The sequence below is a fragment of the Stegostoma tigrinum genome, chromosome 34 (assembly GCF_030684315.1).
Source record: "Stegostoma tigrinum isolate sSteTig4 chromosome 34, sSteTig4.hap1, whole genome shotgun sequence".
Taxonomy (NCBI): domain Eukaryota; kingdom Metazoa; phylum Chordata; class Chondrichthyes; order Orectolobiformes; family Stegostomatidae; genus Stegostoma; species Stegostoma tigrinum.
In genome coordinates this window covers 6322517-6349913 of record NC_081387.1, presented here as the reverse complement: position 1 = coordinate 6349913, position 27397 = coordinate 6322517, and the positions used below count along the sequence as shown (strand labels likewise).

General features: G+C 45.6%; 2 protein-coding genes across 6 annotated transcripts in view; both read right to left on the bottom strand.

Annotated features, from left to right (window-relative positions):
* Positions 1-273: 273 nt before the first annotated feature.
* LOC125467715 (class I histocompatibility antigen, F10 alpha chain-like) lies at positions 274-17130 on the bottom strand. 5 transcript variants are annotated; one of them, XM_059639536.1, is made up of 9 exons: positions 16392-17130; positions 15914-16018; positions 13785-13907; positions 12380-12640; positions 9154-9429; positions 8758-9036; positions 1946-2056; positions 1329-1364; positions 274-689 (listed from the first exon to the last, which is right to left on the bottom strand). In XM_059639536.1, exons 2-8 carry the CDS (start codon positions 15963-15965, stop codon positions 1333-1335), a joined length of 1134 nt encoding a protein of 377 aa, XP_059495519.1. In that variant the 5' UTR covers positions 15966-16018; positions 16392-17130; the 3' UTR covers positions 274-689; positions 1329-1332. The 5 variants fall into 5 exon arrangements, with proteins under 5 accessions (XP_059495519.1, XP_059495517.1, XP_059495518.1 ...); XM_059639534.1 differs by having other exon boundaries at positions 15914-17126; XM_059639535.1 differs by lacking the exon at positions 1329-1364 and having other exon boundaries at positions 15914-17124.
* Positions 17131-21108: 3978 nt separating this feature from the next.
* The window catches only part of LOC132206224 (major histocompatibility complex class I-related gene protein-like), a 45501-nt gene continuing 39212 nt past the window's right edge, over positions 21109-27397 (bottom strand). The window contains exons 7-9 of the mRNA XM_059639594.1: positions 24590-24730; positions 23128-23171; positions 21109-21226 (exon numbers count right to left, since the gene is read on the bottom strand). Coding sequence (XP_059495577.1) covers positions 21109-21226; positions 23128-23171; positions 24590-24730 — 303 coding nt within the window. The remainder of the gene's footprint in view (positions 21227-23127; positions 23172-24589; positions 24731-27397) is intronic.

Below are 27397 nucleotides of genomic sequence, written 5' to 3'. Positions count from 1 at the left end.
ACCGAGAAACTGGTGACACATCACTTCCAGTTCATTGGGAAATGGATCGAAGTGTGATTGACCAACAGTATGAAACTGGTTCCTCACAGCTGCTGGTATTCTTTATTGTGTAAAGAAGTGAATAAATGCTGATGGAAAGGGGGAAAGATGTTTGACATTAATTCTACCAGTTCACACTAAATTGAAGCTCAATGACTACTGATTCCGACACTCTCAAGCTGCAGAATAAATGAGTTGAACCCTTCTGGTGCAATTATGAATGAGGAATTTCGATAACGTTCAACCACAAAAAATTGTTTATTGATTACAAACCACAATTATCAGCATTTGTAGGTAAACATTGATAGTACATAGATAAAGATGCTTTCTCAATAAGTAGACTGTAAGTATTCAATTTACAACAGTATGTTACGTAAGAGGTCACATTTGGTGAATTAAAGTACAAAAGCAAACATACCCTGCAATATAAAAAGTGCTTAGAAGTTGCCTTTGGACATTGTTTCATTTCAGGCAAATTGTGAAAGGGTGAAGACATTGAAAATGAGAAAGTGTGAGGGAGAAACTGTCCATGAAGATCCCTCTGATGGAAACACTGCTCACATTCCGAGGCAGGATGAAAACATAACTTCAGAAGGCCTGACTTGGTGACTGAGGATCACAACATGCAGATCTGGGATACGCTGTTCAATCTGTGGAAACATATTCCCAGGAACATTTAATTGCATTCCTGAAAGAACTGTGTGCAAACAATAAACTGCAATTCCGTGTGAGCCATGATATGGCAGGATCAACAATGATGTCCATGTTCACGCCAGAACAGGGAATCCATTCATTTCTCAAAGAGACTTTGGGAATCATAACATTCCTACAGCATGGAAGCAGGCTATTTGGTCCACTGAGTCCTCACTGGCCACCTGAAGAGCATCACACCTTGAGCACCGGCCTACATAATCCCTGTAAGTCTACGTTTCCCACAGCCAATCTACCTAACCTGCCCATCTGTAAACTGTCAGAGGAAACTGGAGCACCCAGAGGAAACCCAAAGGAAGGAGATGCAAACTGCAGTCGCCCAAGTGTGGAATTGAACTGGCTCTGTGAGGCAGCAGTGCTAACCACTGAGCCAGTGGACCACCTCCTATTTGGGAAGGAATATTCTGTAGCAGAGCCCAAGGTACCCATGAGGTAAGATAATTAGTCTCTTCACGGTCAGGATTGGAGTGAAATTAGTCCGAAAGGTTTTAACCGTGTCTGGGAGAGTGAGACAGGGTCCAGGACAGAGTAGTTTGGTTACAAGTACATCAATGGAGGGAGAATAAAACATCACTTACTGAATCATGAATGAGCTGGAACAGAGACATCAGAAGCTGATGGAGAAACATAGCATGAGAAATTAAATATCAAATGTGACAGTGTGAGATATTCTCTATCAATTACCAGATCCGGGTTCAATCACCCTTGGCAACAGCTAACCAGCACAGCGCAGAGGGAAGAAGGGGGAGGGAACAGGGGCGCAGAACTGAAAAGAGGAATTGGGATATAAGGGATTTGAGCAGTTGATGATTGGAGGGAGTGGGCCTGGGGGTATGAAGATGAGGAAGAGGGGGCATAAGAGAACTGGGGGGTGAGAGACTACAGAGTGAGGAGACAAGTGTCACCCTGAATCACACCTGGACAATGTAACTCGACAGCTTTCCCCAATCCCTTATCCACCACTCCCCAACACTCTGTCCCCTTAGTTGCTTCCTGCAAACTGGTGTATTTGTCACACTTGATGCACGTGCAGAAACAAAATAAACGTCCATTAGAATAATCAATTCTCAGAGTGAGAGCACAAGTTAATTTGTTAATATCAGTCTGATATTCTCTCACTCCTCCCTCCCAGTGCTGGAGATTCCCTACACACTCTCTCCATGCAGTTCCACATCCCTTCCTCAATGATCCTTACCTTTCCATGCCCTTATCCAAATGATCATTGCGATTATCCCGAACACTGCAGCAATAAGGATTCCAAGTATCATTCCAAGATGGATGCGTTCCCCTCTGTTTCCTGTGGTTTCTGAAACACATTGGAAAAACATCAGAAACTTTTCTGTTCCCAGTTCTGTATTCATGGGAACAATATTAACTGACCCCACCCACTGGGAAATGATGCAATTGGTTAAAATTTTGTGTTGACCTTCAGTCAATTTCACTCTCCAGTGAAGTCACTAAAGATCCCATTAACGGGAGTGTAAATACTGAGTTGTCCGGTCTGTGGGTTTATATCCATGTTTTCCGATGACATTAGTTAGGAGGAAGAATGAAAGGACATTGACAGATGAAATGAGCGAATTCCAACCATTATGTTTTTATCCAATGTGGGGAAATGTGAGATCATTCCTGTTAAACCTGAGAAAAACAAGTTGGAACATTTTCCTGTCTTTGAGAGATTAGGAGAGGTTAAATGTAGTGAATTTTATAACGCCATGATTATCATGAAGTTTTTAAATTCATTTGTATTGCTGGCATGCTAGTATCTTATTTCCCGGCACTAGATGCCCTTGAGAAGTTGGTGGTAAGCTGCCTTCATAAACCACTGCAGTCCACACTCTCTGGGTGGACCCACAATGTCATTGGAGAGGAAATCCCAGGATTTTGACCCAATGACAGTGGACGATCAATGAAATATTTCTAAGTCCGGATGGGAAGTGGTTTGGCAGGGAGCTTGGAGGTGCGTCTGTTTCCACATATCTGCTGCCCTTGTCCTTCTAGATGTAAGATCTTGGAAGGTGCTCGCTAAGAATCTTTGAATTACTTGTAGACAGTACACACTTCTGCTACTGAGCGTCAGTGGTGGAGGGAGTGGATGCTTGTGAATACAGTGCCAATCAGGCTGGCCACTTTGTCCTGGATGTTGAAAAGCTTCTTGTTATTGGAGCTGCACCCATCATGGCAAATGGGAATATTTGTTACATTCCTGGCCTGTACCTTGTCGATGGTGGATGGGCTTTGGGGAGTCAGGAAATGAGTTACTGACTGCTGTATTCCTCGCATTTGAATTGGTCTTGTAGCCGTGGTGTTTATGTGTTTGGGTTTCTGGTCAAAGGTAACCTCAAAGATGTTGGTAGTGGAGGATTCTGTGATGGCAACACCATTGAATATCAATGGGCGATGGTTAAATGGTTTGTTATTGGAGATGAACACTACCTGGCATTTGTGTGGCACGAAGTTTACTTGTCAGCCTCAGCCTGGGTATTGTGCAGATCTTGTTGCATTTGAACTTAGAGAAGTCATGTGTGGAGCTGAACACTCTGCAATCATTGGCAAAATTTCCCACTCCTGATCAGATGATAGAGGGAAGCTAAATGATGAAGTAGTTGAAGATGGTTGCTCCTGGGAAAATGTCCTGAGGAATTCCTGCAGAGAAGTCCTGGAGCTGAGCTGACTGACCTCCAGCAAGAACAACACTGTACTATGTGCCATGTATAACTCTATCCAGGGGAGAGTTTGTCCTCTGTGCCCATTGATTCCAGTTTTGCCTGGCCTCCTTGATGCACACTCAGTCAAATGCAGAATCGCTGTCAAGGGCTGTCGCTATCACCTTACCTCTGGAGTTGAGCTCTTTTGTCACTGTTTGAACGAAGGCTGTAGTGAGGTCAGGAGCTGAGTGGCCCTCATGGAACCCAAACTAGTCAATACTGAGCAGGTTATTGCTGAGCAAGTGCTGCTGGATAGCACTCTTCATGACACCTTCCATCACTTTACTGATGATCGAGAGTTGACTGTTCGGGTGGTAATTGGCCAGGTTGGATTTTTCCTACTTTTTTTTCTCCATAACGTACCTGGGCAATTTTCCACACTGTCCCACTAGACATCAAAGTCGTAACTGTACTGGAAGGGTATGGTTAAGGAATAAGGCTTCAGTGCCATTGCTGGAATGTTGCCAGGGCTCAGAGCCTTTGTTGTATCCAATGTCTTCAACTGTTTCTTAACCTCATGTGGAGGAATTGAGTTGGCTAAAGACTGGCATCTGTGATGCGGGGGACCACTGGAGGAGACCGAGATGGATCATCCACTATGCACTTATGGCTGAAGATTGCTGCGAATCCTTCAGCTTTATCTTTTGCACTGATGTGCGGGTCTCTTCCCTCATTGAGGATGGGGATAGGTGTGGAAGCCACTCCTCAAGTGAGCTGTTTAATTGTCCGCCACCAGTTACAACTGGATGTGGCGGGACTGCAGATCTGTTTGTTGTGAGCTCACTTCGCCCTGTCACTTGTTGCTCATGCTGTTTGTCATAGCTGTAGTCCTGTTTGGTAGCTACACCAGGTTGACACCTCATCTTCAGGGAAGCCTAATGCTGCTCCTGGCATCCCTTCTGCACTCTCCATTGAACCACAGTTGAGCCACTGGCTTGATGGTAATGCTTAAGTAAGGGATATGCTGGGCCATGAGGTTGCAGATTGTGCTGGAGTAGAACACTGCTGTTGCTGATGGCCCACAGAGCCTCATGGATGCTCAGAGTTGAGTTGCTAGATCTGTGCAAAGTCTGTACCACTTGGCTCAGTAATAGTGCCACACAACATGCCTGAGGATATCCTCAAAGTGAAGGTGGACTATGCAGTGGTCACTCTTCCCAACACTGTCATGGACGGCAGACAGATTGGTATGGATGGGGTCAAGTATGTTTTTCTCTCTTGTTGGTTCCCTCACCATCTGCTACAGATGCAGTCCAACAGTCTATGTCCTTGAGGACCCGATCAGTTGTGCTACTGCTGAGCCACTCTTGAGGGTGGACATTGAAATAGCCCACCCAGGGTAAATTCTGCATCCTGGCCACCCTCAGTGCATCCTCCAAATATTGTTCGACATGGAGGAGTGCTGATTCACCAGCTGAGGGCAGGCGGTTCGTGGAAACCAGTAAGTTTCCTTGCCTATGTTTAAGCTGAAACTACCGAATTCATGGGATCTGAAATCAACATGAGAAATCAATCAACAATACTTTCATAATCTTCAGGAGATTCTTAATTCAAACCTTTTCATTGATTTCAAATTCCATGATCTGCCACAGTGGGATTCGAACTGAAATTTCCAGAACATTAGCTCAGCTTCTGTATTAATAGTTGCGTGATAATACCATCAGACCATCACCTCCCTTCGTGTTTAATCCACTTTTAATAAACAAAATAAATCATTTAGTTTCATAGACTGTCGTCCTTTATCTCAAGGGGGTTACAATACAAAGTGAGGAAATTATATTTCTGCTTTAGAGCATTGGTCAGACTACATCTGCATAATTACATTCAGACTGAAATATCAAATCTCAGATCAGAGTGTTTTACTGTGAAGTGGAGGAGCAGCGTAGATCCAGCAGATTCAAGGCTTGAATTATAAAGTCCTGGTTTGGCATCTGTGCAGCCTTCAGGACTCAATGTCATGTTTGGCAATTTTAGGGTCATCACATCTTTTCCCATGTCCTTCCCCCAACTCCCAAGCAGCAGGCTTTGTCATCACACGGGCTGCTTTCATCATGGCCAACCCATTGTCACCCACTAATGGTCCCCATTAGCAGCTTTCACTTTTCTCTGGCTCATGATTATCCATTCCTTCTCTGCCCAACTGCAGTTCTCAGACTCTGGGCTCCACTTCCACCTATCATTTCCTCCTTTACCCTGGCTCCCCCCCAACCCCATCTTCCACAGATAGACCACCTTTTCCTCACTACACTCCGTTCTGAGGAACGGGACACCAGACCCCAAAATGTTCACTCTACTTTCTCTCCACAATTTCTGCCAAATCTGCTGAGTTGCTCCAGAAATTTCAGCTTTTCATTAAATTATTGGGGCTGGCGACATCACCTTCTTAATTTTCTTCGGGGTTGTGGTTGCCATGGAAACATACAGAGGTCTACGGCACAGAAAATGGCTCTTTGGCACATTTTGACTGGCACTGATACAAACAACCAACTCCCTATTCTAATTGCATTTTCCAGTGCTTGGCCCATGACCTCGTACGCTTTACATCACAAGTGCCCATCGGAATATTTCTTCAATATTCTGAGGGCTTCTGTCTGCCATTTCAGGCATTGAGTTCCAGATTACCACCGCCCTCGAAATGAAAACATCCATTCTCACACCTCATCGAAACGCCCCACCCCTTACCTTAAATCTACGGTTGGTCATTAATCCCTCCAAAATGAAATGTTTCTTTCTGTTTGCCCGATTGATACCCCCCAAAACTTTACACACCTCCATCATGTGCGGTCTCAATCTCCTCTGCTCCAAGCCAAGCAAGTTTAGTCTGTCCAATCTCCCTTCAAAACCAAAACTCTCTCGACCCGACAACATTTTGGTAAATCTTGCCAGCACTCTCTCCTGTGCAATCACATCCCCTTGTAATGTCACTTCCAGAGTGGTACGCAATACTCGAGCTGTGGACTAACCTGCCATTCACTTATGTCCTTTAGAGAGGGAAGCTGCCATCCTTCCTCTGTGACTGCAAACAAAGGCTGGACAATTATAAATGGGCAATAAATGCTGGCTGAGCCAGCGATGCCCTCATCCTGTGACTGATTATATGAAACAAAAAACAACTCTTTACATTAGATCCAGCAAACGTTTCTCAGTTCTTAAACTCAGTGCCTTTGCTCATAAAAGCTAATATTCCATGTGACCTCTTAACCATTTTATCTATCCTGATGCATTAAGGGACCTGTGTGTGGCACATCAAGGTCTCTCTAATCCTTGGTTACCAGGCTCCTCCTGTTCATCCCGTATTCCCTGGCCTTTTTTGTCCTTCCCAAGTCCAACACATTTATCTGGACTGAATTCCATTTGTCACTGATCAGCCCATTGACCAGGCCAACTGTATCCTCCTGTAATCTAAAATCGATCCTCCTCATGATTTACTATCCCACCCGCTTTTGCACTGTCTGTGAACAAAGTGATCAATCCTTCTCTATTGAAGTCTCAATCAATTGTGTAAACACTAACTGCAAGTGTGACTGGCTGGCTTGGCATTTTGACCAAAACTAATTGCCTGCAGAGCAGTTGAAAGTCACTCACACTGCGAATGGAGTGTGATGGAGACACTTGGCAGCAGGAACAGCTGGTCTCCTTCTGTAAAGGGAGTTAATAAATGGAATGGATTTTTTAAAAATGAGTATTGACAATGGTTTCAGCGTCATCATTATACAAACAATGCCAAATTTTAACTGAATTCAACTTCTGCCTCTGCCACAGTGGGATTCAAACTGAGGTCGCGAGACCTTTATACAGTCTCTGTATTAACAGCCTGGTGATAACACCACAACATCTCCTCCAGGGGTACCCAGCACAGATACTCGTCTTGAACCAATTCAATTCCCTGCATGCAATGTCAAGAAATGGTTGGAGCCACTGGATACTGCAAAGGACTTGAATCTTGACAGCATTTGGCCACAGTGCAGAATACTGGTGTTCCAAAGCTACTAGCCTCTACCCAACAGCATGGAAATTTTCCCGGGTTTGTCCTGTACATGAAAAGCAGGAGAAATCCAACCTGGCCAATTATTGCTCCATCGGTCTACTCTCGATCTATTCTGAAGTCATACAAGGTGTCATCGATAGGGCTATCAAGCAGCATCTGCTCAGCAACACCCAACTTAAGGTCCACCAGGGCCACTCAGCTCCTGACCTCATTACAGTCTTCGTTCCAGCATGGACAAAAGAGTTGAAATCCCGCGGTGAGGCGAGAGTGACAGCCCTTGACACCAAGGCTGTGTTTCACTGAGTGTGGCATCAAGAAACCCTGGCACAACTGGCATCAATGGGTAGCAGGAGCAAACTGTCCACTAGTTAGAGGCATTCCTGGCACATCGGAAGCTGGTTGTGCTTGTTGGAATTAATTATCTTAGCTCCAGGACATCTCTGCAAGAGGTCCTCAAGGTCGTGTTCCAGGTCAAACCATCTTCAGCTGCTTTATCAACAACCTTTTCTGCACCAGATTATTAATGGGATGTTTGCCAATGATTACACTATATTCAGCACCACTCATCATTCCCCAAATACTGACGCAGTCCATGTTCAAATACAACAAAGGCGCGGGCTGACAAGTGGCAAATAACATTTGCATCACACAAGTGCCAGGCAAATGACCATCTCCAACAAGAAACAATCTGGTCATCAAAATTCAGAAAATTTAATGGTGTTACCATCACCGAATCCCCCAATGTGAACATCCTTCGGGTTACCATCAATCAGAAATTGAACTGGACTTGCCACATCATCACAGTGGCTGCAAGAGCAGATCAGAGGCCAGGAATACTTGAGGTGAGTAACTCATTTTCTGACTCCCAAAGTCTGTCCATCATCTACGGGGCACATACAGGTCAGGGAATACTCCCGACTTGCCTGAATGGCTGCAGCTCCAACAACACTCAAGCAGCTTGGCACCGTCCAGGAGAAAGCAACCCATCCACTCTCTCCACCACTGACACTCAACAACAGCAGTGTGAACTATCTACAAGATGCACTGCTGAAAATCACCAAGCCTCCTCACACAGTCCCTTACAGACCTACAATCACTCCCATTGAGAAGGACAAGGGCAGTAGATATACGGAAATTCCACCAGATGCCAGTTTCACTCCAAGCCACTCATTAGCTTTACTTGGAAATACACTGGCGTTCCTTCACTGGCGCTGTGTCAAATAACTGGAATTCTTAAAGCCACATCAACGTGAACAGTAACAAGCCAGAAGTACAGACAGACACTGACACACACACAATCCAGCTCCTTACCCCACTGGTAGAGCTTGGCCTCTGTCATGCTGCTGTGTTCAATTTGGCAGGAATATTGATCCTCATCCCCAGCACTGATTTCAATCTCTTTCTGGATCTGATGGGTCCCATCATGGTTCGGTCGAATCCCCGAGGATTGTGTCTCAGACACAACCTCTCCATTCCTTAGCCAGGTCACCTCGATGTCTACAGGATAAAATCCAGTGACTCGGCAGGAGAGAGTGAGTGGCTTGTCCTGACGATTGGGCTCACTCCTGGAGATGAACACTTCAGGCTGAGCTGTGATGGGAAAGGGTGAGAACACAAACAATAGACAGACACCGAGTGGAATAGGATTATGGTTTGTTTGATCAGTAAAGTTAAAATAGAACTTGGGATCACAACTGAAATATATACCTTTCCTTTCGAAATACTGCTTTCCAGCTTGCAAGGTTCTCTTTAAATCCTGGACAAACCCTTGCTTCAGATGCATTTCCCAATACTTGTTCCAGGAATCATCAGAATTCCATTTCTCTTTCGTCTTCACTGCATTTTGATTGGTTGCAATCCACCTAAATCTGTCTGGCTCTAAGCTCAGGAAATCCTTTCCATCAAATCCAAATCTCATCGATCTCTTCACAGAGTTATCATCAGCGATTTCAACAGTTGCTATCCATTGAAATGTGTGAATTCCTGCCAGTGATCAAACCAGAATTAATATTAAGTTTTTTTGCAAAATCCTACAACTGATCAGAAGGGAAGCTATCACCTAATAGAACTTGGAGACTATATTTCAGTAGTGTCTGATATCAGGGGTCAGCGTCGGGAGATGGACAGAGTGGAGTGACGCAGGAGTTCGTGCTAGAGGATGGACTGTGAGGAGTGACCCAGGGATTGGTGTGAGGGGATGGACTTTGTGGAGCAACGCAGCGGTTGGTGTGAGGGGATGGGCTTTGTGGTGTGATGCAGGAGTTGGTGCTGGGGAATGGACTGTGTAGAGTGATGCAGGGGTTGGTGCTCGGGAATGGACTGTGTAGAATGATGCAGGAGTTGGTGCGAGGGGATGGACTGTGTAGATTGACTCGGGTTGGTGCGAGGGGATGGACTGTGTGGAGTGATGCAGGAGTTGGTGCTTGGGAATGGACTGTGTAGATTGACTCAGGGGTTGGTGCGAGGGGATGGACTGTGTGGAGTGATGCAGGAGTTGGTGCTGGGAATGGACTGAGTGGAGTGACCCACGGGCTGGACTGAATGAAGTGATGCAGGGGCTGGCACTAGGAGATTGATCGAGTCGAACATGCATGATTATCAGTTTCAATGCAAGTCAATACAGTTATTTGCCATCAGGAACATTGACTTCTTTGCCATGTATACACAGGGTCAGTCACGTTCATACCTGGCAATTTACTCCCTACTGATACATTCGTCACAAAACTACAATCGTCAGACAATGCCTGTGCCCAGTGGGGATCAGATAGCTCAGTTGGCTGAACTGCTGGTTTTTGCTGCAGTGTGAAACCGAGAGTTAGGGGTCCAATTCCCACACTAGCTGAGATTACCATTAAGGGCTTTCCATCTCAACCTTCCCCTTTGCCAGGTGTGTTGACCCTCAGTTTAAACTCATCACCAGTTCTCTCTCTGTCTCCAGTGAGAAAGCATTGCTCTGAGACTGAGGCAACTTTGCCCCTTCACTATTCCAGAGGTCGAGGTGAATCATCTGTCAATATAGGCACAAACTACACAGCCAGGAGATTTTAAATTCAATCGTTACCAGCCTGACTACAAAACTAATCTTCCTGATGATGGATACAAATCTGTCGCTGATTGTCATAACATCCCACTCGTTTCATGTCTTTTGTTTAGGGAAGGAAATGCGGTCTGACTTACAGGTGACTCCAGGTCTATATCAATGTAGCTTATTATTAACCACCTTCCGAAATGGCCCAGCAAGTAATTCACTTCAGAGGCAACGAGGTATCGTAGAATCCCTAGTGTGGAAATAGGACCTTCGGCCCAACAAGTCCACATCAAAACTCACAGCATCCCACCCAGACCCACCGCCTACCAACGATCTAATCCACACAGCACTGAACACTACGGGCAATTTAGCACGGCCAATCCACCCACCCTGCACATTTTTGGACTGTGGGAGGAAACCAGGGCTCCCAGGGGAAACACACACAGACAGGGGGAGAACATACAAACTCCACACAAACTGTCACACAAACATGGAATCAAACCAGGGTCCCTGGCGCTGTGCGACAGCACTGCTAACTACTGAGCCACCGTGCCAGTCTAAAGGAGTGGGAAATAAACACTGGTCATGCCAGTGATGCCCAAATCACTTGAACTAATTAAAAATGGAGCAAAAACTGAAAGACCTGCAGATGCTGTAAATCAGGAAAAGCTCCACAGGTTTGGCTGCAACTACGCAGAAACAAACAGAGTTAAAGATTTGGGTCCAGTGACCCTTGTCAGAACTTACTCAGTTCTGAGGAAGGGTCACCGGACCTGAAATGTTAATTCTGTTTGATCGTTAAAAAAGTGGAGGGACTGCCTGTCCTTGATCATCTCCACTTCCTATCTCTCAGATTATTTCCTGCAGAGATTTCCATTCTCCTTTTGCACTGTCTCCTGGTTTCACATTGTCTGCTCTGCAATACTGCAGAAGATCAATCTCCCCCTTGGATATGAGTAGTCATTGCAATTAGGTAACAGGAATTGCTCAGTCCTGGAGGATAACAACCATCTCATTGGATTCTCACTCATTTCTCACAAACCACCTCTTTATTTTCAAGAAAGTGACATGGCCTTATAAATATCCCATTCAAAACAGCTAAACAAAACAAAGTAACTTTCGTAGATAACACAGTGTAGAGCTGGATGAACACAGCAGGCCAAGCAGCATCAGAGGAGCAGGAAAGCTGACATTTCGGGCCTAGACCCTTCCCAAAACGTCAGCTTTCCTGCTCCTCTGACAGTGCTTGGCCTGCTGTGTTCATCCAGCTTTACACCTTGTTATCCCAGATTCTCCAGCATCTGCAGTTCCTGTTATCTCTGAAAGTAAATTTCCTCATGTCTTTCATTCATATTGTGCTACATGCGACACACTCAACTGTCACGGGATAAAGCGTGATGCAGGGTAAGTACCTGCCTGTCATTCATTGACAAGAAAAAGAATTAATTAAGACATGCATTTAAAAAGCAAGTTCTTGATCTCAGGACAGGCTGAAGTGCAATACAGTTTATTAATTTTAGTAACAGTTTAAAGGAGGAAATGAGGGAGAATTTTTGCCCCAGATATGCTCTGATAAACTGCAAACAATTAATGATCAAATAATCGGTAACTGGCATTTCAAAAGACGCTAACTGAAGTTTCGCATTGACCAGGGTGTTGGGGATAACTTCCCTGCTCTTCTCCAGGGTTTTCTACACACAGCTGATAGAGACACAGTTCAGCCTTTTACCTGATAGACAGCAACTTCAACAGCTGTGAAGACTGACTGTCATGTTCACTTTAGTTGTTGTCTATATGCCCTGGGTTGGGCTTTGTACCTACTACTGTCTGATGCAGAATCCAGAGGGTCACCACCTACCCGACAGTCAACATGATCCTGCAGAAATCCCATATCACTGATCTTACCAGATGTCTGGTTTGTATTTTTCATTATTGCATTCAGATTCTCCTTTGCCATGTCTGATCGTGTATTCCCGAGACCGGTGAGATATTCCCAGTATTTTGAATCAAAATAATCCTCCATGAACTGCTGCCTGGGGATCACCCGACGGATATTAGTGTCATGATAATTGAGTTGAATTCCATTGACCATTGCAATATTAGTCACCTCAGGAAAGTCCTTAATGCCATAGACTGCCGAGTAGATCACAGTCAGTGAGTCAGAGCCTGCTAATATCAATGAAAAGAAGGGGTTAACAAACATTTACACAGATACCATCTGATCAAAGTGAATTCCCATCCTGTCTGTGGCAATCTCCAATAGTGCACCACGTAATCAGACTGTCAGGATCCTGTTTGAATCAAATTCATTGTCTGGGTCTGAATTAGATGTTGCAGCATCTGTTCTCCACCTTGTATGTGACAGATAGCATCTTTACAGGTTTAAGCCAAGTCACAGCAGAGCGTTTTATCTGAATTATTGTCACTCCTGCCCAAATTTCCTGAGACCACATTCATCTCGAATATGTACAACAACTTGATCTGGGTGACCAAAATCTCATGGGCTGTGCTCAGATCTCCATTTCTGGAGGAATGTGATGCCCCTGAATGGCGAGGAACATTCACAGAGCTGCAGAAAGGCCTGTGAGATTGGGGTTGCATCTTCAGTTGGCTTTGAGGATGCCGGAGAGAGGGGTAACAGAGAAGTCACTCTCACCAATGCCATCGATAAGGACTGCCAGGTTTTGGTGAAAAGCTGGAATTCACTGCAACTCACTGCAGGAGGTGACTCCACAAATAGCCCCCTCCTCACTGATGGACCAGCCCAGCACATCAGTGCAGAAGGATGAGGCTGAAGCATTTTCAATAATCCCCAGCCAAAAGCACTGGGCAGGTGATACATTTTTGGCTTCCCCCAGAGATAACCAACATCTCAGATGTCAGTCTTCAGCCGAATTGAGTGGGTCCATTTAATATCAAGAAACAACTGGAGATCCTGGTCACTGCAAAGGCGATGGGGCCCGACAACATTCCTGCAAAACTGCTGAAGACTTGTGCTCCAGAAATTTCCTCACCCCAAACAAATTTGCAGCAGTACAGCTGCAACACTGGCATCTACCCAACAATGGGAAAACTGCCTGGATATGACCTGCACACAAAAAAAGGGACAAATCCAACTTGGCCAATTAACCGCCCCATCAGTCGAACTCTCAATCATCGATCAAGTAACAGTGGGGGTTATTGATAGTGCTATTAAGCAGCAACTGCTCAGCGATAACCTGCTCACTGACATCCTGTAATGGGTTACACCAGAGCCACTGACCTCAGTCCAGACTTAGTTCAAACATGGATAAACAGCTGAATCTCAGACCTGAGGTGAAAGGAACACCCTGGACATCGAGGCTTCCTTTAACTGAGTGTGCCATTAAGGAGTCCAGCAAAAGTGCAGTCAATGGCAATCGGGGGGAAAGCTTTCTGCTGGTTGGAGTCAGACCTGGCATATAGAAAGATGGTTGTAGCTAGTGCAGGCCAAGCATCTCAGCTCCAGAACATCACAACAGGGGTTCAACAGGGTACCTTCCCAAGCTCAACCAAATACAAGTGCTTCATCAATGATTTTCCCCTCCATTATAAGGTCAGAAATGGGGATGTTTGCTGATCATTGCAAATGTTCAGCATTGTTTGCTATTCCTCAGAGACATGTGTCATCTACTGACCAACTGAAGTAGTTTCATTCTCACCTACCTCCCTTTGATATTGAATGGTGTTATCATTACTGAAACCCTCAGGATCAACTTCCTGGGGGGACAGTCATCCTCAACCTGAAGTGGATGAACCACATGTACGATGTGGCTGTAAGAGCAGGCCAGATGTTGGGAATTCTGCAGTAACTCACCACAAACAACCTGCTTAATTCTTCCCACATCCCATGTCTACAGCATTCTCGCTTGACACGGTACAAACTGCTGAAACAGTGTGTTGGTCATCTACAAAATGCACTGCAGCAACTCAACAGGACCCCACTGACAGCACCTTCCCATCCTGTGATAACTACCATCCAGGAGACCAACAGCAACAGATGCATGGGAACACACACCCTGAACTAGCCCTTCCAGGCCAGTTATTATGAAATATAATTGCTATTCCTTCATAATACTGGACGTCCCTGACATCCAGCACCATGGGTGTACCTAAACACGAAAGGACTTTATTTGTTCAGGAAGACAGCTCATCACCACCTTTTCAAGGGCAAGTGTTCCTTTCCAAGAGGGTAAAATTTTAATGCGAGAGGCAGGAGGTTTAGAGGGGATTTGAAGAAAGGCCTTTTACACCCAGAGGGGGCTGGAACAAACTGCCTGGGAGGGTAGTTGAAGTGGGAAGCTTCACAACCTTTGAAAAAGTCTTTGTAAGAGTCCTTCCTGAGCACATTTGTGGTTATGGGCTGAACACTGGGGAGTTGGACTAATGTAGATTTAGTGTATTTTTGGCAGGACAGGCTTGATGGATTAAAGTGCCTCTTGTGTACTGTGTGATTCTATGATTCTCCCTCAGGATGAGCAATAAAAGCAAGCCCAGCCAGAAACATTCAGTACAATTTGGCCTTTCGCTTATATTTAATTGCAACTTTCATAAATATGGTCCGTCACAAGTCTGGGGTCAATCAATAATCTGGAACAGTACCCTGGGAAACACCCAGTCTATCACTAATCTCAAAAAAGAGAACATCTGGAGAGACATTGGGGAACCTCTCCTGACCAGGGAACATCTGGAGTGATTTTTGATTTTCTTTATTACTGTCTCATGTATAGAGTTGCAGTGAAAAATTTTGCGAAACGAAAGTCTGATCTGTGATTTATCAGCACAACCGGGAACGATGTGCAGTGAGTGAATCCAGATTAAAATGAGGAGAGACAGGAATATTTGGGAGGATGAAGTGAGAGGCCAGGAGGGACAGTCACTGTGTGAACAGTCTCTCTGTCAAACAGGGGGGATGGACAATGCAGAGCAGGACCCTCGCTGTCCTTCGCTGAGCTTTTTAATCAGCCCTTTATACATGACCAGTAGGATGCTGCTGTCTGAGATAATCGGACCTATTCTGCCAGGAAGGCATCACAGCTGAGCCTGGGGTGGATTAACCATGGAGTATCCTTCTCCTCCCCACCGTCTTTACAAAATTTTGACCAGAAGTGGTGAAGATGTTTAGCTGCTCCCAATTGTTGTGAAAATTAAAATTGTCCTTTAGGATTATTTCCCATTTGCTCTGAGCTTCCCTGATCTCACGGTTTCTATATCCTGCTGTCGGGAGACCTGGACACAAATCCCATCAGAGTCTCCCAGACTGGGCTGCTTTCAATGTGTAAAATATCAGGCTGGCTGTATTACAGGCGGCTGGTGAACTGTCCCCCATTTCAAACTCTCACCAAGAGATTCACATTCACCCCAGAGACAGAGAGAGAGAGAGAGAGGGAGAGAGAAGGGAATGCTAAATTCTGTACTTACCGGGAGAGACCGAGGAAAAACACAGGGAGATGGAGAAAAGGGTCATCAACATTCTGGCACAGTCCACTGTCTGTATTCCAATCAAGCCCTGGGAATTAAATATTCCTGGGAAGGGAGAAATAATCATAGTTTGGGGGCTGGGGAAAATAAAACAAAACAGAATTGCAAGATGTCGCTTTGACCGTTGGACTGAAGTTGGATCCTTTCCTAATGACTCGGAGTGGGAGTGACTGGTTGGTTTGTCTCAGAAAGAAAACTCCGCAGTTAAAAACGAGGAAGGGCTGACCATCACCAGTCCCCGTGAGATTGAACCGCCTGAAGGTTCTGGTTGAGTCTGAGATACAAAAACTGATGGGAATGTTTCCCTCGGGGGCAGCGAACACACACCGACTGGGATATTTTTTACCAGGTGGTGGTGGGGGTGAAGCTGGCAGCATCAGGCCCCTGAGGCCCGGGATCTGCCCGGTTTTCTTTTCACCTTTTCTCGGTCTTTTCTATTTTCCTGACTTTCCTGTGGAGAGCTCGGGGAGCTTCCTGCTCTCTGTGGTTTCGGTTTATTTTCTGTGTTTCCGGGTGGCAACACTGCACATCACTTCTCACTGAGTTTGTAACAAAAGCCACATGACAAACAAATACTGTCTAATTGGCTAAAATTCACATTCTCTTCAGTTTGCGGCGCGTTATGTTTTCGCTTTTGGCTTCCACTCAGCGGCGGCACGGAGGGAGGTGGCTCAGATGAAATGTGGGACTGATTGACACAGCAGCCACTCCTGCTCGATGCCCTCAGGGAGATGGTGCGGACTGTCCCTCAGCTTTCACACCACGGGAGAGAAATATCATTCTCTGTCACTTCTGAACACAACCAAGGATATATTTCCCTCCACTCCCCTCCCTGCTTTCCGGGGGGACCGCTCTCTCTCCACTCCGCACCAGCACCACCGCCTCTCCCTGCAACCGCAGGAAGTGCTACTTCCCGAACGAGGGTCTCAGTTTCTTGTGGCTCTCGGCTTTGGTCCCCTCCCGGTGTGTTCACCGTTGACAGTCAATGTTTGATTAGGGACACCATCAAAATGTTCTTTTCTGGTTGCTTAGGATCTGTCCTTCCGATAGAGGATCAGTTACCTCATCCCCTTAAATCTAACAGGCATTGCCAGCTGCAGCCTGCTCCTCTCCCCGAGAGATATCGTTCACGTGGCACTGTTGTGTTAAACATGCCCTCCAATCTGAGTAATACCATGCCACTTCTCTCCCACTGATGAAAAAGATCTGTTTGGAAGTGGCGATTGCAGTCCTGTATGAGGATCTCATCTGGAAAAGCGGAAACAATGTGAAAGTTCGCAATGACCATGAGAAAGTTTGCTTTGATAAAAAAAATGAGGGAAGTTTTAACAGTGAGTGAGAGGGAGGGACGGAGTCAGGAGGGGAGTGAAACTAGTCTACAAAGTGTGAAGCTGGATGAACACAGCAGGCCAAGCAGCATCTCAGGAACACAAAAGCTGACATTTCGGGCCGAGACCCTTCATCAGAAACAGGGGATGGGGAGAGGGTTCTGGAATACATAGGGAGAAAGGGGGAGGTGGACCGAAGATGCAGAGAAACGAGGATAGGTAGCGAGGAGAGTATAAGCGGGGAGGTGTGGAGGGGATAGGTCAGTCCGGGGAAGACGACCAGGTCACGGAGTTGGGATGAGGTTAGTAGGTGGGAAATGTAGGTGCGGGTTGAGGTGGGAGGAGGGAATAGGTGAGAGGAAGAACAGGTTAGGGAGGAGGGGACAAGATGGGCTGGTTTTGGGATGCAGTGGGGGAAGGGGAGATTTTGAAGCTGGTGAAGTCCACATTGATACCATTGGGCTGCAGGGTTCCCATGTGGAATATAAGTTGCTGTTCCTGCAATCTTTGGGTGGCATCAGTGTGGCACTGCAGGAGGCCCAGGATGGACATGTCATCAGAGGAATGGGAGGGGGAGTTGAAATGGTTCATGACTGGGAAGTGCAGTTGTTTGTTGCGAACCAAGGAGAGGTGTTCTGCAAAGCGGTCCCCAAGCCTCCACTTGGTTTCCCCAATGTAGACGAAGCCACACCGGGTACAATGGATACAGTATACCACATTGGCAGATGTGCAGGTGACCATCTGCTTGATGTGGAAGGTCATCTTGGGGCCTGGGATAGGGGTGAGGGAGGAGGTGTGGTGGCAAGTGTAGCACTTCCTGCGGTTGCAGGGGAAGGTGCCGGGTGTGGTGGGGTTGGAGGAGAGTGTGGAGCGGACAAGGGAGTCGTGGAGAGAGTGGCCTCTCCGGAATGTAGACAAGGGTGGGGATGGAAAAATAGCTTGGGTGGTGGGGTCGGGTTGTAGATGGTGGAAGTGTCGGAGGATGATACATTGTACCCCAAGGTTGGTGGGGTGGTATGTGAGAACAAGGGGGATCCTCTGGGGGCGGTTGTGGCGGGGGTGGGGCATGAGGGATGTGTTGCGGGAAATGCAGGAGACGCAGCCAAGGGCGTTCGCGACCACTGCGTGGGGGACGTTGTGGTCCTTGAAGAACGTGGACATCTGGGATGTGCCAGAGTGGAATGCCTCATCCTGGGAGCAGATGCGGCGGAGGCGGAGGAATTGGTAATAGGGGATGGAATTTTTGCAGGAGGGTGGGTGGGAGGAGGTGTATTCTAGGTAGCTGTGGGAGTCAGTGGGCTTGAAATGGACAACAGTTTCTAGCTGGTTACCTGAGATGGAGACTGAGAGGTCCAGGAAGGTGAGGAATGTGTTGGAGATGGCCCAGGTGAACTTGAGGTTGGGGTGGAAGGTGTTGGTAAAGTGGATGAACTGTTCGAGCTCCTGTGGGGAGCAAGAGGCGTCGCCGATACAGTCATCAATGTAACGGAGGAAGTGGTGGGGTTTGGGGCCTGTTCCACGTCACCTACAAAGAGGCAGGCATAGCTTGGGCCCATGCGGGTACCCATGGCCACCCCCTTTGTCTGTAGGAAGTGGGAGGAATCGAAAGAGAAGTTGTTGAGGATAGATCCCATCTGGACCTGGGAACTTGTCCACCCTAATGCCTTTTAGAATACCCAACGCTTCCCCCCTCTTAATGAAAACTTGCCCTAGAGTAATCAAACATCTATCCCTCACCTCAACATCTGTCATGTCCCTCTCCTCGGCAAACATTGATGCAAATTACTCATGAAGAATCTCATTCATTTTCTCTGACTCTTCGCATGACTTACCTCCTTTGTCCCTGAGTGGGCCAACCCTTTCTCTAGTTACCCTCTTGCTCCTTATGTATGAATAAAAGGCTTTGGGATTTTCCTTAACCCTATTTGCTAAACATATTTCATGACCCCTTTTATCCCTTTTAATTCCTCATTTCAGATTGGTCCTACTTTCCCGATATTCTTCCAAAGCTTCATCTGTTTTTAGTCACCTAGACCTTATGTATGCTTTCAATTTCCTCTTTGCCAGTCTCACAATTTCACCTGTTATCCATGGTTCCCTAATCTTGTCCTTTCTTTCCCTCATTTTCACAGGGACATGTCTGCCCTACACTCTGATCAACCTCTCTTTAAAAGCCTCCCACACATCAAGTGTAGATTTCCCTCAAACAGCTGCTTGCAATCCACATTCCCCAGCTCCTGTCGAACCTTGCTAATTTTGCCATTTCCCTAATTTTGCACTTTCCATTCGGACCACTCTTATCTTTGCCCATGAGTATTCAAAAAATTATGGAATTATGATCACTATTCCCAAAGTAATCCCCGACTGAAATTTCAACCACCTGGCCAGGCTCATCCCCCAATGCCAGGTCCAGTATGTCCACTCCCCGAGTTGGACTATTTACACACTGCTCCATAAAACCCCCCTGGATGCTGCTTACAAATTCTGCTCCATCTAAACCCCTAACATTAAGTGAATCCCAGTCAATGTTGGGAAAATTAAAATCTCCCATCACCACCATCCTACATCTTTCTATAATCTGTCTCCATATTTGTACCTCTATCTCACGCTTGCTGTTGGGAGCCCTGTAGTACAGCCCCAACATTGTTATCGCACCCTTCCTATTTCTGAGCTCTGTCCATATTGCCTCACAGCTCGAGGCCTCCATAGTGCCCTCCTTCAGCACAGCTGTGATATCGTCTTTGACCAGTAATGCAACTCCTCCACCCCTTTTACCTCCCTCTCTATCCTGCCTGAAGCATCTATATGTTGGGATATTTAGTTGCTAATCTTGTCCTTCCCTTGACCAAGTCTTAGTAATAGCAGTAACATCATCCTCCCAGGTACTAATCCAAGCCCTGTGTTCATCTACCTTACCTAAAACACTTCTCGCATTAAAACAAATGCACCTCAGACCACCCATCCCTTTGCGTTGATCATCTGCTGTCTGCCGACTCTTCCCCTTAGTAACGCTGACTTCACTATCTAGTTCCTTACAGGCTTTAGTTACTACCTCCTTACTGTCCACTAACCTCCTCATTTGGTTCCCATCTCCCTACCACATTAATTTCAACCATCTCCCACAGTGTTAGCAAAAGTACCCCCTAGGACATTGGTTCCAGTCTTGCCCAGATGTAGGCGATCCAATTTGTAATAGTCCCACCTCCCTCAGAACCGGTCCCAATGTCTTAAAAATCTGGACACCCCCCCGCTCCTGCACCATCTCTCAAGCCACACATTTATCCCATTTATCCTCATAAATCAAGATTATTCTTTCATTTCTGCTCTGACTAGCATGTGGCACTGGTAGCAATCCAGAGATTACTATCTCTGAGGTCCTACTTTCTAAATTGGCTCCTAACTCCCTAAATTCTGCATGTAAGACATCATCCCATTTTTTACCCGTGTTATTGGAGCCTATATGCACCATGACAACTGGCTGTTCACCCTCCCCCTTCAGAATGTCCTGCAGTCGATCTGAGACATCTCTGACCTGTGCACCTGGGAGGCAACGTACCATTTGGGAGTCTGGTTTTCGACCACAGAACCACCTATCTACTCCCCTTAATCGAACCCCACATGACTACAGCTCTTCCACTCATTTTCCCTGCACTGCCTTCCTGCATTTTGTCTGCCTGTTGGTCACCCATTTCCCTTCTCCTTCAGCAATCCTCATCTGCTGTATGACCAATTTGCTAAACATGTTATCCACGATGTCCTCAGCATCGCGGATGCTCCAAGGTGAGTCCAGCTGCAATTCCAGAGCCATCATGTGGGGTCCAACAAGAGCCGCAGCTGGACATACTTCCTGCGTGTGTAGGAGTCATGGACATCAGCCGCGTCCCTGAGCTCCCAGGATAACTCAGGATAACCCAAGGGCAGGTCGCTATGACCAGGAAAGGTGTGGTAAAGATTAATCCCGATTGAAATGAGGGGAGACAGGAATATTTGGGAGGATGAAGTGTGAGACCATGGGGGACAGTCACTGCGTGAACAGTCTCTCTGTCAAACAGGGGGGATGGACAATCCAGAGCAGGATCCCCACTGTGTTTCACTGAGCTCTTTAATCACCCCTTTATACACAGCCAGTAGGAAGTTGGTAACAAAAACCGAAGTTGCTGGAAAACCTCAGCAGGGCTGACAGCATCTGTGAAGGAAAAACAGAGTTAACGTTTCAGGTCTGGTGACATGTCCTCAGAACCGAGTTACCGGACCTGAAAGGTTAATTTTTTTTTCTTCACAGATGCTGCCAGACCTGCTGAGCTTTTCCGGCAACTTCTGCTTTTGTTCCTGATTTACAGCATCCGCAGTTCTTTCGTTGTTAGTATGATGTTGGTGTCGGAGGTAACCCGGCCTATTCAAAAGTGAGGGTGTCACAGCTGAGCCTGGGCAGGGTTAAGCAAAAACTGATGGAATGAAAGCTGCTGCTAATAGACTGTAAATGACAAACAAAAATGTCTGTCGAGACTTTTTTTTCCAACTTCTCTCGAAATTTGACCGTTTGTCCAAACTCAAACAGGAAGTTGAGCGACAGGTCGACGTTTTGGGTCAGGGCCCTTCTTCAGAAGAAATGTCAGCTTTCCTGCTCCTTTGATACAGCCTGGCTTGCTGTTTTCCTCCAGATCCACACTGTGTTGTCAATTAAATGTAATACTCACCAGTCACTGGGACAGCCGCAGTGTTTTGACCACAAGAGCTGCATGTTTGATTCACATCGACAAAGGATGTGAAATTTACAAAAACCCTGCCTTTCTCCAGAACCTATTCCTGTCCGCGATCGTTTCCTGCAGGCTTGGGGCTGTTTGTCCCTGTGGTGGTACAGACCGCTAGGTTTATGGAACCCTGTTAAAGACAGGCTAATAATAGTCACTGCCTGGCCTTTCCCATTTGTTTGGGAGTTTTCCAGTGAGTGAAGACTCCCACCCTTTCTCAAATTGGCGGCCTTGCTGTGTTTTTTGTTTCAATTTTGATCGGTCTTTAAAAAGTGGCTAAAAGGGAGCTTCCCGTTGAAGGACCTTCCCAGCCACAGACCATGTGCTGAAGCTGAATTGGAAAGGAAATCCTGATTTGCCATCCGAGAGCCCAGCCCCTGGTCTTCATTACAAAGGAAAATGATCCCCACACCATGATAAAACTTTGTCTTGAGAGAACCTGAACTCTCATTTCTCTCTGGGTCTATGCATCTCTCTCTTTACATAAGTTTAAACGTGTATATTTCCCCACTTCAGCGTTGTGTCTATGTCTGTATTAAGATCAGTCTGTAGGAATATGGAAGATACTGTTTGCCCCTGCACATAATGACCTGGCAGAAGCATGGCAAATAACACAGGCCCCTGTGCTCCAAAGTTAGGTCCTGAAGGGTCCATGGTGTGAGAGTTGGATCTGGAGTAGGCATAGAGTCATAGAGACATGCAACAAAGAAACAGAACCTTCAGCCCAACACCTTCTAGCTGACCAGCTCTCCTAAGCTGAACTAGTCCCATTTGCCAGTGTTTGGCCCATATCCTCTAGACCTTTCCTATCCATGTATCTGTCCAAATGTCTTTTAAGTGTTGTATTATGCTCGCCTCCAACACTTCCTCTGGCAGCTCATTCCATATGCACACTACCCTCTATGTGAAAACCTCACCCTCATGTTCCTTTCCCACATTAAGCTACGCCCTCTAGTTTTGGTCTCCACTACTCTGGGGAAAGGCTACTTCTCATTTTTTTCTATATTCCAACGACTACAGGACAAACCTACTCAATCTGTCCCCATAAGACAGAACCTCCAAACATAGTACCAACCTGGTGAACCTTCTCTGGACTACGTCCACTGCCAGCATATCTCCCTTGAGACAAAAGGCCCGAAACTGTTCACAGTACTCCAGCTGTGGTCTGACCAGTGGCATTACAGTTTTCGCAAAACCTTCTTACTTTTATACTCCATCCCTTTTCAAATAAAGTTCCTGCTGAACTTGAATGCGAGCTGTTTGTGATTCATGAATGAAGACCCGGAAACTCTTCTGTCTTGTGGCTTTCCATAGTCTTCCTGCATTTGAATAATATTCAGTTCATCTATTCTTCCAGACAAAGTGCATAACCTGTATTTTCCCACATTATATTCCATCTGCCAAGTATGTGCCCAGTTAACCTCTCTTCTATCCCTCTACAGACACTTTGTGTCATCGTCACCACTTGCCATCCCACATATTTGTGCCATACATTCACTTTTCTCTTTCATATCATCAATATATTTTGTAAATAGTTGTTCCCTGACACTGATTCCTGTGGCACACCAATAGTGACAGGTTGCTGTCATGACAATGCCCCCCTTATCCTGATTTTCTCTCTCTTTTATTCGTTAGCCAATCCTCTATCCATGTTAACATACTACCTCCAACATCATGGTCTCTTTTTGTATTGAGTAGCCTAATGTATGGTATCTCCTCAAACGCCTGTGAAAATCCAAATATTACATCCATCCTGTGTCTATCTTGCTTGTTTCTTCTTCAAGGATTTCTATTATTTTTTCAGGCATGATGATCATTTCACAATGCCATGCTGTTTCTGCTTGATCCTGCTATTTAATTCTAAATACTTGTGACGATTCGATTTTGCCATGAAAGGTGTAGAGCTAACTAGCAAACATTGCCCATTTGTTCTTTCCTTTCCTTTTTAAATCTAGGTGGCAGTTTTCTAATTGTCTGGGGTTCTTCCAGAATCCATTGGTTTCTAGAAGATTGCCAGCAATGCATTCATTATTACTGTGGCTATTCCCTTTAATATGCGAGGACACATCCCATCGGAATCAAGGTACAAGCTACAGCTAAGTTATACTGCACTCGAGACGTAACTGGGGGCAGAAAAATCAGGCCGGAGAAATTTTGAAATCCTTGAAGCTATTTTTTGAATACTCCGTTACTGATTACATGTAAGTAATCTGTGTTGAACATTAGATCCCTGAAGGTGGCAAAGAATATGGATCAGATTTGTGACAGCATTGAGGCATCTGTCTGAAATCTGAGAATTTGGATAATTGAGAGCTAATCTTGTGAGAGATAAGAATGCCTTACAAGAGAACCCACCATGACAGCACATCTGCTGAGAGAGGAGAAACTTGTTTTCAAGAAAATGTTTGATATATGGAGAAGCTCTGAGGTTGTCATTAAAAGCTGGAGAGTATTAATAGACAACAGACAAGGTTTTGCATTATGCTGAGACACAGTTCAGGCAAACAGAACAGCATAATGGTGGAGAAAGGAAATACTTCTGAAGAGCCAGTAGAAAAATCAAGACCAGTGTACAGGATGTAAATGTAGAAGAGGACACTACAGAAAAGAAAAGGCTTCAAGTTGTTGAGAATTTGTTGGTTACATGCAAGAATCTGAACCACTTTGAACACAGTCTTCTGCTCAAAAGAAGTAAAGCAGGCCCAAGCTGATTATTACTGGAGGCATAACAGGTGGTGATTTTAAATGGGTCATTCTAAACCATATAATCTTTTAGCATCACTGAGCCTAAAGGTAACAAATGGTGTGTTATGGTTAGAACACTGACTGCAAAAGGAGAGAATCAGATTAATTTAAACTTTCAGACAGATGCTGGTGATTCATGCAACATCATGATCTTCACAGACACTGTTTGAAGTGGCTCAGTTTGATGACCTGAAATGAACCCATCGAAGGTACACTGAGGCTATCAAATTGAACGACACTCTTCCCAAGAGTACAAGTGAAGCTGAGAAGCCAATGTGATGGCCCAATAAAGATTCACAGATCCATCTAGTAGACGTTGAGTGTTAATCCATTCATTTCACTGAAGCAAGTCTTAAATTTAGATTGGCAACATATGTAATCTCAAGGAGAAAGGGACTGTGAGACCGGTGCAGCATTTGCTGAGGAGGGGATCCAGTTGCCCTCAAGTCCGACCTGAAAGAAAAGATCGTAGAGCTGGAGGGAAAAGGGAGTTATCAAACAAGAGACAGCTCCTACAGAATGCATTTTCAGCATGGTAGCTGTGCAAAACAACACCTGGAAATCTGAGAGTCTGTTTAGAAATGAAGGATTTTGATGACTGTTGTAGAAGTGTATCAAAGCAGACAGCGTGACAGTATCAGGGATCTTCTGATAGTGGATATTATTATGAATTATCTGCTCATGAATAGATGTGGAAGGACAATGAAAGAAGCCATTACTCATACTGTGACTACAATCTCATGTGACTGCTAGTGGTCTTGTCGGATGAAGTGGAAACTGAAAAAGGCAAATGTGAAGAAAACTGAAATCAAGTACACAGGAAATGTTCTGACAAGGTGACAGCTATTACAAAGGCACTGTGACCAACAGGTGTGAGAAGGGTGCAGTGATTTACTGGATGCATAAACTACAGAGGAAAGTTCTTGTCTAATTTGTCATGAGACTGTGAACAATATGCATGCTCACTCCTCAGGAGGTGTAGTGGTACGGGGGCAGTGAACGAGAAGCAGCAGTTCACTCAAATAACCCAAGGTCAACAATTTGTGCCCTCACCAGATGTGAAGTCTTCAGAGAAAAGTGCAACAGACTACAGTGAACAGTTATGTTGAATAGTTTTCTTTGTGAACTGTTTATACTGAATAACGTGTAACTACAAATGACAGTTTATACATTTCATGTGTTAAAAATAAAAGAGAGATGCTTTGTCAAATGCACATGTGATAACTTGTAAACTGACTTGCCATTGTCCCATGACCTCTTAGGTTTTAGAACATAGAACATAGAACAGTACAGCACAGTACAGGCCCTTCGGCCCACGATGTTGTGCCGTGGAATAATCCTAATCCAAAAATAAAATAACCTAACCTACATTCCCCTCAATTCACTGCTGTCCATGTGCATGTCCAGCAGTCGCTTAAATGTCACTAATGACTCCACTTCCACGACTACCACTGGCAAACTATTCCATGCGCTCACAACACTCTGGGTGAAGAACCTCCCTCTGACGTCTCCTCTATACCTTCCTCCTAACACCTTAAAGCTATGACCCCTCGTGGCAGTCAATCCTGCCCTGGGGAAAAGTCTCTGGCTATCGACTCTATCCATGCCTCTCATTACCTTGTATACCTCGATCAGGTCACCTCTCTTCCTCCTTCTCTCCAGTGAGAAAAGTCCGAGCTCTGTCAACATCTCCTTGTAAGACAAGCCCTCCAGTCCAGGCAGCATCCTGGTAAACCTCCTTTGCACCCTCTCCAAAGCCTCCACATCTTTCCTAATATAGGGTGACCAGAACTGGACACAATATTCCAAGTGTGGTCTCACCAGGGTTTTGTAGAGCTGCAGCATAACCTCGCGGCTCTTAAACTCGATCCCCCTGTTAATGAAAGCCAAAACACCATATGCTTTCTTAACCACATTATCCACCTGGGTGGCAACTTTGAGAGAGCTATGCACTTGAACACCAAGATCCCGCTGTTCCTCCACACTGCCAAAAATCCTGCCTTTAATCCTATATTCAGCATTTAAGTTCGACCTTGCAAAATGCATCACTTCACATTTATCCAGGTTGAACTCCATCTGCCATTTCTCAGCCCAGCTCTGCATTCTGTCAATGTCTTGCTGAATCCTGCAACAGCCCTCGATACTACCAACAGCACCTCCAACCTTTGTGTCATCAGCAAACATACTAACCCACCTCTCAACCTCCTCATCCAAGTCATTTATAAAAACTACAAAGAGCAGAGGCCCAAGAACAGAGCCCTGCTGGACACCACTCAGCACTGACCTCCAGGCAGAATACTTACTATCTACAGCCACTCTCTGCCTCCTGTCAGCCAACCAATTCTGAATCCAGACAGCCAAATCACCCTGTATCCCATACCTCCTGACTTTATGAATGAGCCTGCCGTGGAGAACCTTATCAAATGCCTTGCTGAAGTCCATGTACACCACATCCACTGCTCGACCCTCGTCAACCTGTCTCATGACTTCCTCAAAGAACTCAATAAGATTTGTAAAGCATGACCTGCCCCTCACAAAGCCACGCTGACTCCCTTTAATCACGTTATGCTTTTCCAAATAGTCATAAATCCTATCCCTCA